The sequence below is a fragment of the Balaenoptera musculus genome, chromosome 6, assembly GCF_009873245.2.
Source record: "Balaenoptera musculus isolate JJ_BM4_2016_0621 chromosome 6, mBalMus1.pri.v3, whole genome shotgun sequence".
NCBI lineage: Eukaryota > Metazoa > Chordata > Mammalia > Artiodactyla > Balaenopteridae > Balaenoptera > Balaenoptera musculus.
In genome coordinates, this window is record NC_045790.1 from 60482164 (window position 1) to 60497977 (window position 15814).

Here is a 15814-nt window from a genome sequence, read left to right on the forward strand (position 1 = left end):
GTAGGAGGGTTCTGCTCTAGCCCAGGTTGAACCACAGTCGTGGCAGTGAGGTTGAATCAATAAGCTGGAAAATGTTATTCTCATATTGCTTCCTGCATCAGATGGAAAAAACACCTCAAAGAAGTTGAGTGATTCGTACAAGATCATAGAGCCAATATGTGGGAGCACCAGGTCCAGACCTAGCTTCTGTCACTGGTTTAAAGCTCTATCCACAGTACCAGAACTTCTCAAGCTTCTTCTGTGACGTGAGTTTGCGTACATGGCAGACGCATTTCCACAAGTGTAAACGTGTACTCCCTTGGAAGAAAGCAGATCCCAAAGCACAAGAGTTAGAGATGGGGGTTATTACATAGGCAGCGGTGATTTCACTCTCGTTCATTAAAAACAGAAAAGGAATCATTTGAAAATGAATTCACTTACCTTTTATTAGTAACAAATCTCTCCCCCTCCAGTTGGTGCCTGAGACTAGCACCCAGCTTGAAGCTACTGATAGCTTCACTTACTCTTGAGATTGGAATGGGGGATGAGGGGAGGATTTCTTTTTTCTGCTCTATCTTTAAGAAATGTGGCTCCATTTCATTTTCCCAAAGAGAGTAGGGACAGAAGACTCTGCTGCTCATTTCTGAGGTGACTAATGGGCTCTCAGGTCCCAGGTCTGGAACCTTGGTTATAAAGTTGTTTCTGAGAGGTACGTATGAGGGAGGTAATAAAAGAATGCAGAAGGTAAGATTCTGATGGGCTGCATCTGTCATGACTCTCTGAGGTCATAGATTTGCAGAAGTGATTCTGTTTAGTCAAAGTTCTTTGGGGCAAGACCCTGTAATTCCTCCTTTATGGTGAATTGCCCTTCCCTTCCACTTCTATCCCCTCTCTCTCCCTGCCCCATTTTTCCTCCTTTCCTCCCTCCCTTCTTCCCTTCTTCTTTCCTCCCCAACCTCCCTCTTTCTTTTGACAATAGTTCTTGGATCCTGGATTCCACAGTAGAGGGTTTTGTGGTTAATACCCAAGCTAATGCACACATACGTCAAAGGAAAAATTATGACAATATTTCACGACAGATGAGACTATAGAAGTTAGACTGTAGATGTAGGATAACAATCACCTAAAAGCCCCCCAATTCTCAAATAGTGACCATTCCAAATTCCTACTGAATTATTCCCAGATGCATTTTCCTTTTCTATAGGCCATGTTTAGATCTTGGGAGGAGCTCACTGGGTGCTGACAAAGGAACAGTTTTGGAAAGCACCAGATAGGCCTGCAGGTATTCTGGCATGGGCTCAAAGGCTACAGGCATGCTCTGTCCCAGCTGTCACAAGAGAATAGGAATGGGTTGGTGAGCATGTGACAGGCTGAGGAGGGAGCTGCTGAAAGACCTCAGGGCACCACCAATCATGTGCTTTCCCTACCCCCAGATGGCCTCATACTTTTTTCCTTTCCTTACCCAACCAGAAGATTCAGATTCTTGTGGGGAGGAGGAGGGCTCAGCCCAGCTCAGACCCAGAATGGAGAAAGGAGGAATGAGAACTAAAGGAATCCTCATAAAGGATCCTGGCATCTTCCCACGAGTGAACTCTGACCACATAGTCATCTGTATTGCGAAAATAACACTGATTTCACGAGGCTAATGACATTTTCTTGGCTCAAAGATCACAGCAAACAATTTCAGCCACAGGAACAAAACATTCCTTTAAAAATATTCAGTGTAAAGATTCCAGCTCACTGAAGACTGGAGCCATTTTTTTCTGGGGGTAAAATCATCAGGAAAAGCCCAAAGCAATTCATAAGCCTTGAGTGGACTTAGTTTGAAGCTGGGAAGCTGTAGGCCAGTGAGGCCAAGCAGAGCCTCACACTGCAGATACCCAGTCCACTCGGTTACCATGAATGAAACTCACTTACCTTTTCCAGAATAAAACGTTTGGCAGAGCCGTTTTCTTAGGACTATCATTGTGGCTATGAACATTAAAGCAATGATGAAGGAGAGGATGAAAAGATGAAGCAGTGAAGATGGAGGGATCTCGGGGGATTCCATATCACCTGGAGGAAAGAAAAGCACCAGAATCCCATTACATGTTAGCTTAGAGGTAAACCAACAAGTTGGCCAAATGACTGGGTTATAACCAATGTGGCCAACTTGCATCGAGCATTTACTCCATGCCAGGTACTGTCCTATGAATGCTGTATATATATGAATGCTGTATGTATATGAATGTTGTATGTATTAGCTCTTTTACTCCTCACGACAACCCTATGAGGCAGGCTCTACTATGACCCTCATTTTACTGATGAAGAAAGTGAGGCACAGAGACCTTTCCCAAAGTTATACAGTAAGTGACATAGCTGAGATATAATCCAGGTTGACTGGTTCCAGATCCCATGCTTTTCATCATTCTGATACACCTATTATATTATATCTTCCTTCCTTCTTTCTTTCTTTCTTTTTTTCTTCCTTCCTTTCTTCCTTCCTTCCTTCCTTCCTTCCTTCCTTCCTTCTTTCTTTCTTTCCTTCCTTCTTTCTTTCTCCCTTCCTTCCTTCCTTGCTTCCTTTTTCTTCTTTCTTTCCTTTCTTCCTCTCTCTCTCCTTCTCTCCTCCTTCGTTGTCTCTCTTTTTCCAGTAGGATAGTCCCTCAGCCCAAATATGTCTCCCCGCTCCACTGCCAAGCACTCATGGTGCTTAGAATTTTTACCATCAGTTATTCAATCTCCAGGATTAACAGGATCATTTTGAAAAAATAGAATATCATACCTTAGCGTGAACCACTACAACTAGCCCTTTTCCTTGTCTCAGCTAATCAAGGTTTGACAGGAAAGGAAAAGATGAATTAGTAGAGAGGTGAATGAGAAGAGTAATTTTGGAGGTCGGGGGAAAGCCTTGTAAAGGAGAGCACTGGTTAGAATGAGGGGCCCAGACTGACAAAGGGCAGGCCTGGAGGGGCGTCCACTGTAGGGAGATGGAAGGGTACCCAGGGTAAACTGTGCCCTATCCAAAAGGCTGAATTTTGCCTCATGGAGTAACTCATAAAGAATAAACATAACAGGGAATTCCCTGGAGGCCGAGTGGTTAGGAGTGTGTGCTCTCACTGCTGAGGGCCCAGGTTCAATCCCTGGTTGGGGAGCTAAAATCCCACAAGCTGTGCGGCGCGGCCAAAAAGAGAAAAAAGAACATAACAGCCTGGTCCAAGAAAAACCTGGCAAAACTGCTCATGAGGAAGGGCTCAGTCCTGCCAACTGCCCTCCCCCTCCCCCATCATAGTGCTGTCTGAGCATCACAGACAGTTTTAGCTGAGAAGGGATCAGATATCATTTAATGTGAGGCCTTCGTTTTACAGTTGAGGAAGTAAGGCTCTGAGATGCTAAATTATCTATAGGGTCATCACTGCTAAATAAGTGACAAAGCCAGGATTGCAAACCTAGATCTGTCTGATCCAAAGCTCAGGCCCCACAGATATTTATCTCTATCCTTAAGATTGTGGTGAACATTAAGAAAAAAAAAGCATTAAGAAGTCTGGTTCATCTACACATTGGATAATCCATATATAATATTTTTAATTGAGGTATAATTGTCATATAACTTTATATTAGTTTCAGGTATACAACATAATGATTTGATATTTGTATATACTGTGACTGATCACCACAATACGTCTAGTTAACCTCCCTTACCATACATAACCCATATTAATTAATATCTTCTAGGAAATGCTGATTAAGCACTTGCTACATGTAGCACCATAAGTCAAGGAGTTCTCACTGTCCCCACAACAGGAGAGGTCCCTACTTCAGTGCCTTTATGCAAACCCTTGTCCTGTGCATGTTCCCTCATAGTCCCTTCCACACACAAACTCTACTTATTCCTGAAGACTTTCTAACATTGAACATCCAACAGGACATCAGTCTGCTTAGATTGTAAGTATCTGAAGTGCAAAGATTTTCTCTAAGTCATCTCTGAATCCCCTATAGAGCCAGGCGCCAGCTACATGAAAGGTGTCAATAAGGATTTGTTGGGCTGAACTGACCACCTGTCTATCTAGTCTACCTTGCCCAATCTTCCTTGTCATTAGTTACCTTGTGGCAGACTGCTGCTTATCCCTTAAATCCATTCTCCGTTTCTTCTCTAGTATTAGCTAGGGATTAGCTGGACACATGGCTTCTCTGAGACTACATTTCTAAGCCTCCCCTGCAGTTAGGTGTGGCCAGCCACGTGAACTAAGTTCAGGACTAGAGAATGGGTCTTTTGAGTCTCGGCCTTCAAACACTGAATGTGTCTCTTTTCCTTTCTGAAGGCTGAAACATGAATGTGGCAGTGACCCAGCTTTGACAATTCAGCAGGGGTAACATCCTGGAGAGTGCCAGAGCAACAAGATGGAAAGAACCTGGATTACTGAATGACTTTATGGAATATAGTGACTTACCTGCTCTGAACCACCTTCTATCTCTGGATGTGACATCAGAGAGAAATATACTCCTGCTTTATTTGAGTCACTGTATTTTGAGGTTACTTAGCCTAAATCCTAATACATTTTCTTTTAAATTGTTTTATAGTAATTGCATGCTACTTAACAATGATGTCATGAGGCAATGGGAAAAACATTGGATTTATCCTATCCACAGCCTCATGCACTGACAAGGAAGTCATGCCTCTCGCTAAAGGTACCATATTTTTTTTCCTGTTTCCATCCTTTCTGACTGCTAAGGACTTTACAAACATATTTCATTTAATCCTCACAATAACCCTATTAGATATCTACCATTATTTACCCTCATTCTACAAATGAGAGGCTGAGTTCTAGGGTGGCACAGTCATATGCTCATGTTCTCAGAGCTAGTAGGTAGCAGAGAGAGGATTTGAAATTCAAGTCCATCTGACTTCAGAGCCCATGCTCCTGACCACTGCCAGAGAGTCACTTCCAAGACTCCCAGGAGAACTTCTCTGCCAGCCCTGCAAGGGTCTTGTTAAAATTATTTCCTGTGTTCCAATCTCATTACATTTCCTAATGAAAATGCAACACTGCCTTAGTGGAAGGAACCCTGTTTCAAAGGGAAAATGGTCTCATTGCTCCTTCATTTCTGATTGAAAATTAGGATGTTCAGTCATCTATTCTAGAGCCACTGGAGCACCTCCCACCCCAGACTCTCACTGCTATATTTGTTTTATTCATTGACTTCTGGAGAAGCATGTTGTGGGTCACAGAAGTCAGCAGTGAGCAGCTCAACTTATGAGAATGAGTAGAAAGGGGACAGTCATAAGACAATTTAAAAATGTCTTTGTGAAACAGAAGCAAGAATGCCTTTGTGGGAGAATGTGTGACTTTGGTTATTTTGTTGCTGGTATTTGTATCACAAACTAGGGGATCATTTGACTGCTCTGATCTGGCTGTCCACACAGACTAGCAGCTGGGATGATGGGACTGGGGTCATCCAAGACTAAGTCTCCAACCCATTAATCTGACATTTATTGAGCACTTACCATGGGCAGAGCACTGAGGTTTTGCTTTAGTTTGGACATAAAGAAGACTCATGTGAACAATTAAAATACATGGAAAATAAAATACCAATGAAAGAGAAAAGACAAGTACAGTCACAGGCAAACAAAGAAATGGTACAGGCAATAGGTTTTAGGAGGCAAGATGAGGGAAAGATGCCTTGTACCCTGGAGTTACCAGAGCTGCCATGGAGAACTGGTGAAGAGGGCGAATAATAATATTTTATGTGGAAGAAACTTCTGAGCAGAGAAGTCATGGTGATGGGAGAGGTACAAGCAGGTTCAGAGAGTACAGGGAAAGGAAGCGGAGCTGCCTGGAGCAGAGGATCCATGTCAGGGGATAGGATGAATATAGAGCTGGGAAGGATTCTCAACCTATCTCTAGAGACTGGATGAAAATCTCTGACGGCACAAAGATTCCTCCATTTCCCTGACAGCCGCATTCATGAGTGCTATCCTAGGAGCTCCCAACCTCTGATGCAGACCCCACAGGTCCCTCCCACGATTGTTGACTATTCCATCAGCTCTGTTGGCTCCCTTGGAGAGAAGAGCCAGCTTACTTCTTTCTTAACTTCTCACCGCCTCAAGGCTTCCAGAAGAATGGTTAGTCTGCTCTTCCACCTCTCTACCGTGAAGAAAAAAATACTGATGTAATCAGTGATGTGAAGTGTAGATTCCAGTTATTTCCAAATTCATCTTACCCAGGCCCCTGTTTCCCAGCAAAGTTTCTTATATAAGTGTCATTCTAGAAAACCACATTTCATCCAAAGTATTGGCCAAAAATTAACCAGGCAGAAAATTCCACATAACAAAGGAGAGTTTACTAAACAATTCTTGGGAAAAAATAATTCCCCTGGGATTGTAATATATAAGACTCTAGACCTCTGGTACGAATTAGTTATAGCTCAATTTTTATAAGGTGACAAGTCTGGTGGTCTTAGCTGTGATTAAAAAAAGAGGTAGAGAATGCTGAAAGGTCAAAACTTGCCTAATTCACTATTTTCACTCAAAGTTGGCCCTAAAAATGGTAAGTTTCTAATGTCTTCATTTCTTTCAAATCCTTAGCATGAATCCTCTCTTTACTTCCTCACTTCATCATAATAACTTAGTTAGAAAGAAGCTGGGCTAACTTTAGCGCTGGAATTGGGTAGCCAAGTGTGGATAGGTGGGGAAGTGGGGAGTTGGGGGTTTGAAGATGACAACGGAGCTGGCTGCCTCTGAAAACTATATCAGGGAGGATTCTTTTCTTCTAGAAAAAAAAAATGCTAGGAAATTAATGACGAGATGGGCATTGAGTCACTTCAAAGTTCTCAGTCTGGTCTGTGGATTGGTGCCAATCCATGATAAAATTTAATTTGAGATACAGCAGGTATCTCTGGTGCCCAACTCATATTCTGCCTGTCTTACCCCTGATTTCAGCTATGGCTGAATGTGGCTGAATGATGGATGATTCTGTGCAGGTTCTAACTCACTTCCCCCAGACAGTCTTGCTTCAACCATGTGCTACTTTTATGCCAGGGCTCCCTCAATGCTGAGGGTTGGTCCCTTTCATCATTACTTCCAGTGACCCATTTGTAGAAATTTTGCTTCTCATCTCCACAAATTTAGGCTCCACTGGATTAAAGGTCCAGCTTCCTAGTGGCAAGTGCTTCTACCAAAGGATGCTGTACCAAGGGATATGTTCTATTGCATCTAGATACTGCCTAGTCAGCTTGAGCTCTACCCACTGTCGGACCAGCAGGCAAAGAAAAGAATCATTGCACTGGTAGAGTAATCAATCTTGATTACCAGGAAGAACTCAAATGCTGCTACCTAATGGAGGCAAGGAAGACTATGTCTGGAACTCAGGGATCCACTGATTCTCTGAGTCTTGTTACTTCTATACCCAGTAATAACAATGAAAAGGCAATTGCAGCAACTTCAGTCTGCTAAGCGCAAGGTGACTACGGGCTCATGTCTCTCAGGGTTGAAAATCTGAGTCACCCCCAACCCCTATTTCTCTCCACCTTCCAGGCAAACAAACTATTCCATCTGAAATGCTGAGTGAGGGAAATCTAGAATGTATGGTGGATGAGAGAAATGACAAACATCAATTATGGTTTGGGATCAGTTGCAGCAGCAGGAGCTGTAACTTGTTCCATGAAGTCTTGTATATGCATCTTGTGCAGAGATTGTAGCTACTTCCCTTCCTGAAGGCTCGGAAACAGTGGACTTAATGTAGGGCATGAATGGATGGCAAGGGATAGACTGTTGTAGTCCTGCCTCACTTCCTCTCAGCTTCACCTCTGACTTCAGCCACAGATTGGGTAGAATTCGGGGTGGGCCTTGACTCACTTCATGGTCAGTGATTCACCTCAAGTGGACACATTGCATTCTGCCCTGGAATGACTTTGATGCTATAGATGCTGGGGGGAGCTCACTCAGCCCACATGCATGCATAGTTCACAGCAGAAGGAAGTTAACACTCCTGGGGACAACTGTTAACCACTGGGGGTAAAAGCAGATGGATTAGTCCTTCCACCTGAAGCCCTCTGAGTAAACATCTTAGGAGATGATCTATACACTCCTCAGGTGGTCCTTGAGTATTTAAGCTTCTATTGTCCACACCAACAACTTTGATAATGCACCCTTCTATCTCTTTCCTGTCTTGATTTCCTAAACCTCCCACTTCTGCTCCCTGGGGTCATCATCTAAATACCTGCATGCCACACAAGTCCTTATCATAGGCTCTGTTTTACCTAAGGTAAAGGGCAAATAGTGAAATATAATGACAACATAGCAAATCTTCTATAAAGTCAAATTTATCATAACTAGGGACTGTTCTTTATTTGGAGATTATATCCTTTATTGTTATGATAGCAGAATAATGACCTCCCTCAAACATGTCCATGTTCTGAAACCTGTGAATGAGTTACCCTACACAGCAGAAAGATTTTGCAGATGTGATTATATTAAGGACATTGAAATGGGAAAATTATCCTAAATTATCAGGTTGAGGCATGTATTGTGGGGAGGCATCTAATGTAATCACAAGGGTCCTTAAAAGGTGGAAGAGGGAGGCAAGAGAGTTAAAGGAAGAGATGTGATGACAGAAGCAGAGATCTGAGTAATGCAATTGCTGGTGTTGAAGGCTGTAGGAAAGGTCCACGAGCCAAGGAATGCAGGTGGCCTCCAGAAGGTAGAAAAATCAGGAAAATGAATTCTCCCTTAGAGCCTGTGCAATCCTGTTGACACATTGATCTGAGTCCAGTGAAGCCCTTTTCAGACTTCTGACCTCCAGAAGAGTGAGGTTAAGCCCATGATGTTTGTGGAACAATAGGAACAATAGGAAACTTATGTCTCTGGTGATAAAATGACCTGTCTCTTATGAAATGATTATGATACTAGATGTTAACTCTCTTATTTGGCAAATGAATGTTCTTGGCAGATAAAAATATTGTCAGACTACCAAAATTGTCAGAAATTTTGCTGGTGCACGAAATTCTAAAGTATGGGATTCAGCATAGCCAGTGAAGGCTCTAAATGATTTTTTTAAGAGGTCAGTTTTCCTGGAAAACCCTAAAACCACTTGGCTGGCAGCAAAGCCAGCAAAGTAATATTCATACTGCTGACTCGTAGCACTGTGCCTGAATCACAATGATGAGCCTTTATGCTGGGTATTTTCAGTTTCCTGTCTGGATCCATTCTCTCCACTCCAACACTCAGTTCTGAGCTCTGAGAGCTTGACTTTATGAACATGTCAGTGGAATTCCACCTGGGCTCTGCCAATGGGAAGCACCAGCAAGAGACTGGAGGGTGGGAGGAGAACGAGGTTGTGGTATCCATTCATCAGCTTCTGCTCTTTGGAGTTGCTGCAGGTGGCAGCATCCCTGTACCGGAGGCCACAGCTCCCTTCTCCAGGTTCCAGTAGCCTCTCCAGGGTGGTAATTGCTCCCCGTCTTTTGAAGCCCCAGGTGCCCTGCACTACCTTTAGTACTTTCTCTAAATCCTAATCCCACCTCCATAAATAGTCCCTTTATTACACTCTCCTCATATTACTCATTCTGAATGTGCCATCCATTTCTTGCCTGAACCCTGACTGGTAAGCTAGGCAGCTCTTACCTTGGTCAATGATGGCCGAAGTGAGTTCCTTCATATTGGCATTCCAGAACACACAGCTGAAATTCCTGCCAGGGTGTGGCTTTAGGCGCAGAACACTAGTGACCTGGTAGAGGCCTTCAGAGGTCTTGGTGTGGCTGGTGTTGGTAGGAACACTGATATTTGGCCAGGACACTTCTGCCAGGGGATAGCCTACAGCCTGGCAGGTGAGCTCTACCTCATCTGTCCCTGGGACCTTAAGGTTGCGAGTGTTTATTTTCTTGTAGGAAGCTGGACAAGAGAAGAAGAAAAAGAAATAAGTCTCTCTTTTCTGATTCCCGTAGATCTCTGTACTCAATGCCACGTGAAGTAAAATTACCATTATTAATATTAAGTACTAATAGTTTTAACTTTTTAAACATTTCCTATGTCCCAGATATCATGCTATTTTACATACATTGAATTATTTAATTTTTACAATACAGCAAAACAGCATTGTTAATATACCCAATTTTTGTTGAAGGTAATTGAGGCTACAGAGGTCGAGTGTTTCACTCAGAGGCACAGGGCTTTTAACTGGTGGAGCCAACTTATGCACACTCGAGGTTTGATTCCAAATCTCAATGGTGCTTTACCCTACCACAATCTGTGGCATCCCGTATTAATGTAAATTATCTTACAATTGGGGATTGGAGAAAAGAGAGGCTGGATAAACTAAATCACTAGATAACCCCCACATCTCACTTTATTTAGTACTTTTTCTAACATCTTCAGGAGAAAATTCTCTTTCCATGTCCTCCTTTCCTCTGTCCTCTTTAAGATTAGGAGGAGAGAAAATAAGGACCTAGATATCTGTTGGAGGTCAGATTCATTGCCACCTTGGTCCCAGATTGTTCCATCTGGGTCTGTGTTTTTGTTTTTTTAACATCTTTATTGGAGTATAACTGCTTTACATTGTTGTGTTAGTTTCTGCTGTATAACAAAGTGAATCAGCTCTACCTATACTTATATCCCCATATCCCCTCCCTCTTGCATCTCCCTCTCACACTCCCTATCCCACCCCTCTAGGTGGACACAAAGCACCTAGCTGATTTCCCTGTGCTATGCGGCTTCTTCCCACTAGCTATCTATTTTACATTTGGTAGTGGATATATGTTAATGCCACTCCCTCACTTCGTCCCAGCTTACCCTTCACCCTCCCCGTGTCCTCAAGTCCATTCTCTACGTCTGTGTCTTTAGTCCTGTCCTGTCCCTAGGTTCTTCAGAACCATTTTATTTTTTAGATTCCATACGTATGTGTTAGCATACGGTATTTGTTTTTCTCTTTCTGACTTACTTCACTCTGTATGACAGATTCTAGGTCCATCCACCTCACTACAAATAACTCAATTTCGTTTCCTTTTATGGCTGAGTAATATTCCATTGTATATATGTGCCACATCTTTATCCATTCATCTGTCGATGGACACTTAGGTTGCTTCCATATCCTGGCTATTGTAAATAGTGCTGCAATGAACGTTGTGGTACATGACTCTTTTTGAGTTATGGTTTTCTCAGGGTATATGCCCAGTAGTGGGATTGCTGGGTCATATGGTAGTTCTATTTTTAGTTTTTTAAGGAACCTCCATACTGTTCTCCATAGTGGCTGTACCAATTTACATTCCCACCAACAGTGCAAGACGGTTCCGTTTTCTCTACACCCTCTCCAGCATTTAGTGTTTGTAGATTTTTTTGATGATGGCCATTCTGACTGGTGTGAGGTGATACCTCATTGCAGTTTTGATTTGCATTTCTCTAATGATTAGTGATGTTGAGCATCCTTTCATGTGTTTGTTGGCAATCTGTATATCTTCTTTGGAGAAATGTCTTTTTAGGTCTTCTGCCCATTTTTGGATTGGGTTGTTTGTTTATTTGATATTGAGCTGCATGAGCTGCTTGTATATTTTGCAGATTAATCCTTTGTCAGTTACTTCATTTGCAAATATTTTCTCCCATTCTGAGGGTTGCCTTTTGTCTTGCTTATGGTTTCCTTTACTGTGCAAAAGCTTTTAAGTTTCCTTATGTCCCATTTGTTTCTTTTTGTTTTTATTTCCATTTCTGTAGGAGGTGGGTCAAAAAAGGATCTTGCTGTGATTTATGTCAAAGAGTGTTCTTCCTATGTTTTCCTCTAAGAGTTTTATAGTGTCTGGCCTTACATTTAGGTCTTTAATCCGTTTTGAGGTTATTTTTGTTTAAGGTGTTAGGGAGTGTTCTAATTTCATTGGTTTACATGGTTTAGCTGTCCAGTGTTCCCAGCACCACTTATTAAAGAGGCTGTCTTTTCTCCATTGTATATCCTTGCCTCCTTTGTCATAGATTAGTTGACCATAGGTGCGTGGGTCTATCTCTGGGCTTTCTATCCTGTTCATTGATCTATATTTCTGTTTTGGTGCCAGTACCATACTGTCTTGATTACTGTAGCTTTGTAGTATAGTCTGTAGTCCGGGAGCTTGACTCCTCCAGCTCCATTTTTCTTTCTCAAGATTGCTTTTGCTGTTTGGGGTCTTTTGTGTTTCCATACAAATTGTTAAATATTTTGTTCTAGTTCTGTGACAAATGACATTGGTAGTTTGATAGGGATTGCATTGAATCTGTAGATTGCTTTGGGGAGTATAGTCATTTTCACAATGTTGATTCTTCCAATCCAAGAACATGGTATATCTCTCCATCTGTTTGTATCATCCTTAATTTCTTTCATCAGTGTCTTACAGTTTTCTGCATACCGGTCTTTTGTCTCCTTAGGTAGGTTTATCCCTAGGTATTTTATTCTTTTAGTTGCAATGGTAAATGGGAGTGTTTCCTTAATTTCTCTTTCAGATTTTTCATTATTAGTGTATAGGAATGCAAGAGATTTCTGTGCATTCATTTTGTATCCTGCTACTTTATCAAATTCAATGATTAGCTCTAGTAGTTTTCTGGTAGCATCTTTAGGATTCTCTATGTATAGTATCATGTCATCTGCAAACAGTGACTGTTTTACTTCTTCTTTTCCAATTTGGATTCCTTTTATTTCTTTTTCTTCTCCGATTGCTGTGGTTAAAATTTCCACAACTATGTTGAATAATAGTGGTGAGAGTGGACAACCTTGTCTTGTTCCTGATCTTAGAGGAAATGGTTTTAGTTTTTCACCATTGAGAACGATGTTGGCTGTAGGTTTGTCATATATAGCCTTTATTATGTTGAGGTAGGTTCCCTCTATGCCTACTTTCTGGAGAGTTTTTATCATAAATGGGTGTTGAATTTTGTCAAAAGCTTTTTCTGCATCTATTGAGATGATCATGTGATTTTTATCCTTCAAGTTGTTAACATGGTGTATCACAATGAGTGATTTATGTATATTGAAGAATCCTTGCATTCCTGGGATAAACCCCACTTGATCATGGTGTATGATCCTTTTAATGTGCTGTTGCATTCTGTTTGCTAGTATTTAGTTGAGGATTTTTGCATCTATGTTCACCAGTGATACTGTCCTGTAGTTTTCTTTTTTTGTGACACCTTTGTCTGGTTTTGGTATCAGGGTGATGGTGGCCTCGTAGAATGAGTTTGGGAGTGTTCCTGCCTCTGCTATATTTTGGAAGAGTTTGAGAAGGATAGGTGTTAGCTCTTCTCTAAATGTTTGATAGAATTCGCCTGTGAAGCCATCTGGTCCTGGGCTTTTGTTTGTTGGAAGATTTTAAATCACAGTTTCAATTTCATTGCTTGTGATTGGTCTTTTCATGTTTTCTATTTCTTCCTGGTTCAGTCTCAGAAGCTTGTGCTTTTCTAAGAATTTGTCCATTTCTTCCAGGTTGTCCATTTTATTGGCATAGAGTTGCTTGTAGTAATCTCTCATGATCCTTTGTATTTCTGCAGTGTCAGTTGTTACTTCTCCTTTTTCATTTCTAATTCTGTTGATTTGAGTCTCCTCCCTTTTTTTCTTGATGAGTCTCGCTAATGGTTTATCAATTTTGTTTATCTTCTCAAAGAACCAGCTTTTAGTTTTATTAATTTTTGGTATCATTTCCTTCATTTCTTTTTCATTTCTTTCTGATCTGATCTTTATGATTTCTTTCCTTCTGCTAACTTTGGGGTTTTTTTGTTCTTCTTTCTCTAATTGCTTTAGGTGTAAGGTTAGGTTGTTTATTGAGATGTTTCTTGTTTCTGGAGGTAGGATTGTATTGCTATAAACTTCCCTCTTAGAACTGTTTTTGCTGCATCCCATAGGTTTTGGGTCGTTGTGTTTTCATTGTCATTTGTTTCTAGGTATTTTTTTATTTCCTCTTTGATTTCTTCAGTGATCTCTTGGTTATTTAGTAGTGTATTGTTTAGCCTCCATGTGTTTGTACTTTTTACAGATTTTTTCCTGTAATTGATATCTAGTCTCATAGCGTTGTGGTCAGAAAAGATACTTGATACGATTTCAACTTTCTTAAATTTACCAAGGCTTGATTTGTGACTCAAGATATGATCTATCCTGGAGAATGTACCAGGAGCACTTGAGAAGAAAGTGTATTCTGTTGTTTTTGGTTCGAATGTCCTATAAATGTAAGTTCATTTGTATCATTTTTTAAATGTGGTTTATTTATACAATGGAATATTACTCAGCCATAAAAAAGAACGAAATAACACCATTTGCAGCAACATGGATGAACCTAGAGATTATCATACTAAGTGAAGTAAGTCAGACAGAGAAAGACAAATATCATATAGCACTTATATGTGGAATCCAAAAAAAATGATACAAATGAACTTATTTATAAAACAGAAATAGACTCAGAGACATAGAAAACAAACTTATGGTTACCAAAGGGGAATGGGGGAGAGGGATATCTTAGGAGTCTGGGATTAACAGATACACACTACCATATATAAAACAAATGAACAACAAAGATATACTGTATAGCACAGGGAACTATATTCAATATCTTGTAATAACCTATAACAGAAAAGAATCTGAAAAAGAACACATATATATATATCTGAAACACTTTGTTGTACACACTAACACAACATTGTAAATCAACTATACTTCAGTTTGAAAAATAAAATTTTTAAAAAAGAATAAGCAAGGTTTGGGGGAGGGACAGGAGCACACACCCTACATTTATGTAATATTAAAGATGTCGCCACAGCCTCTTTCTTATTAGGGAAATGGCTGAAAAGACATCATTATCAGCAATACACAATGGGGAAGCTGGACTGAGGGTGACATTCTTAGGAAAAGATGAGTAAATTTTAGAATTTCAGAGGTGAAAGTGATCTTAAAATTTGATTAGTCCAACTTCCTGCTCAACGAGAAGTATCTTCTCCAGCAGCTTTGCTAGATAACTATCTTGATGAATGTTCCACATGCACTTGGAAACAATGTGTATTCTGCAGTTGTGGGGTATAAATTTTATATATGTCAATTAGATCAGGATGGCTAATTGTGTTGTTCTACTCTTCTATTTTCTTTTTTGTGTGTTCTACCAGTTATAACAGAGATGAGTTGAAATCTCCAAATATGATTATGGATTTGTTTATTTCTCCTTTTAGGTCTGTCAATTTTTGTTTTATACATTTTGAAGCTATATGGTTAGATGTATACACATTTAGGATTGTTACATTCCTGTTGAATTGATTTTTTCTATCATTATGAAATGCCCCTTTTTATCTTTAATAATACTTTTCTTCTTGATATTAGTAACCTGCGAGATAACTAACTTTTGGTTAAACACATCTGTGAATGGAAGCTCTTACTTCCAGAAGCAGTCATCGCCATAATTAGACAATAAGAAAGTTAAACTTCCATTGGGAGGATCATCCTTACGCCAAGTCAAATTTTGCCTCATGGTAGCTTCAACTCATTGGTACTTACTTGCCTGGTTTAGCAAAACAACATATGGTAAGCATAGTAGTTAAGAACATGGGCTTCAGAGTTGGAAAGGTTTGACTAAGCTTAAGCCAAGCGCTGGTTACGTGACCTATCAAGCCTCAGTTTTCTCATTTGTAAAATAGGTACAATAATACTTATCCTTAACAGGGGTGTGAGGATGATTAAATGAGTTAGGTACCTAGAACTTATTAAATAGTCAGTTAGTACTGGCAATTATTATTATCTCTTTCATGTGACAAAACCCTTCAGATATTTGAAGATCACTGGCAAGACCCCGTATAGTCTTTCCACCTCTTAGGTAAAACATGCCTACTTCCTTCAACCATATCTCACAGGACATAATTTTCAGCCCCAGTTCCAGATAG

General features: G+C 40.6%; 1 protein-coding gene across 1 annotated transcript in view; it reads right to left on the minus strand.

Annotated features, from left to right (window-relative positions):
* The window catches only part of PDCD1LG2 (programmed cell death 1 ligand 2), a 57126-nt gene that overhangs the window by 14572 nt on the left and 26740 nt on the right, over positions 1-15814 (minus strand). The window contains exons 4-5 of the mRNA XM_036856333.1: positions 9581-9847; positions 1897-2034 (exon numbers count right to left, since the gene is read on the minus strand). Of these exons, the coding sequence (XP_036712228.1) occupies positions 1897-2034; positions 9581-9847 (405 nt within the window). The remainder of the gene's footprint in view (positions 1-1896; positions 2035-9580; positions 9848-15814) is intronic.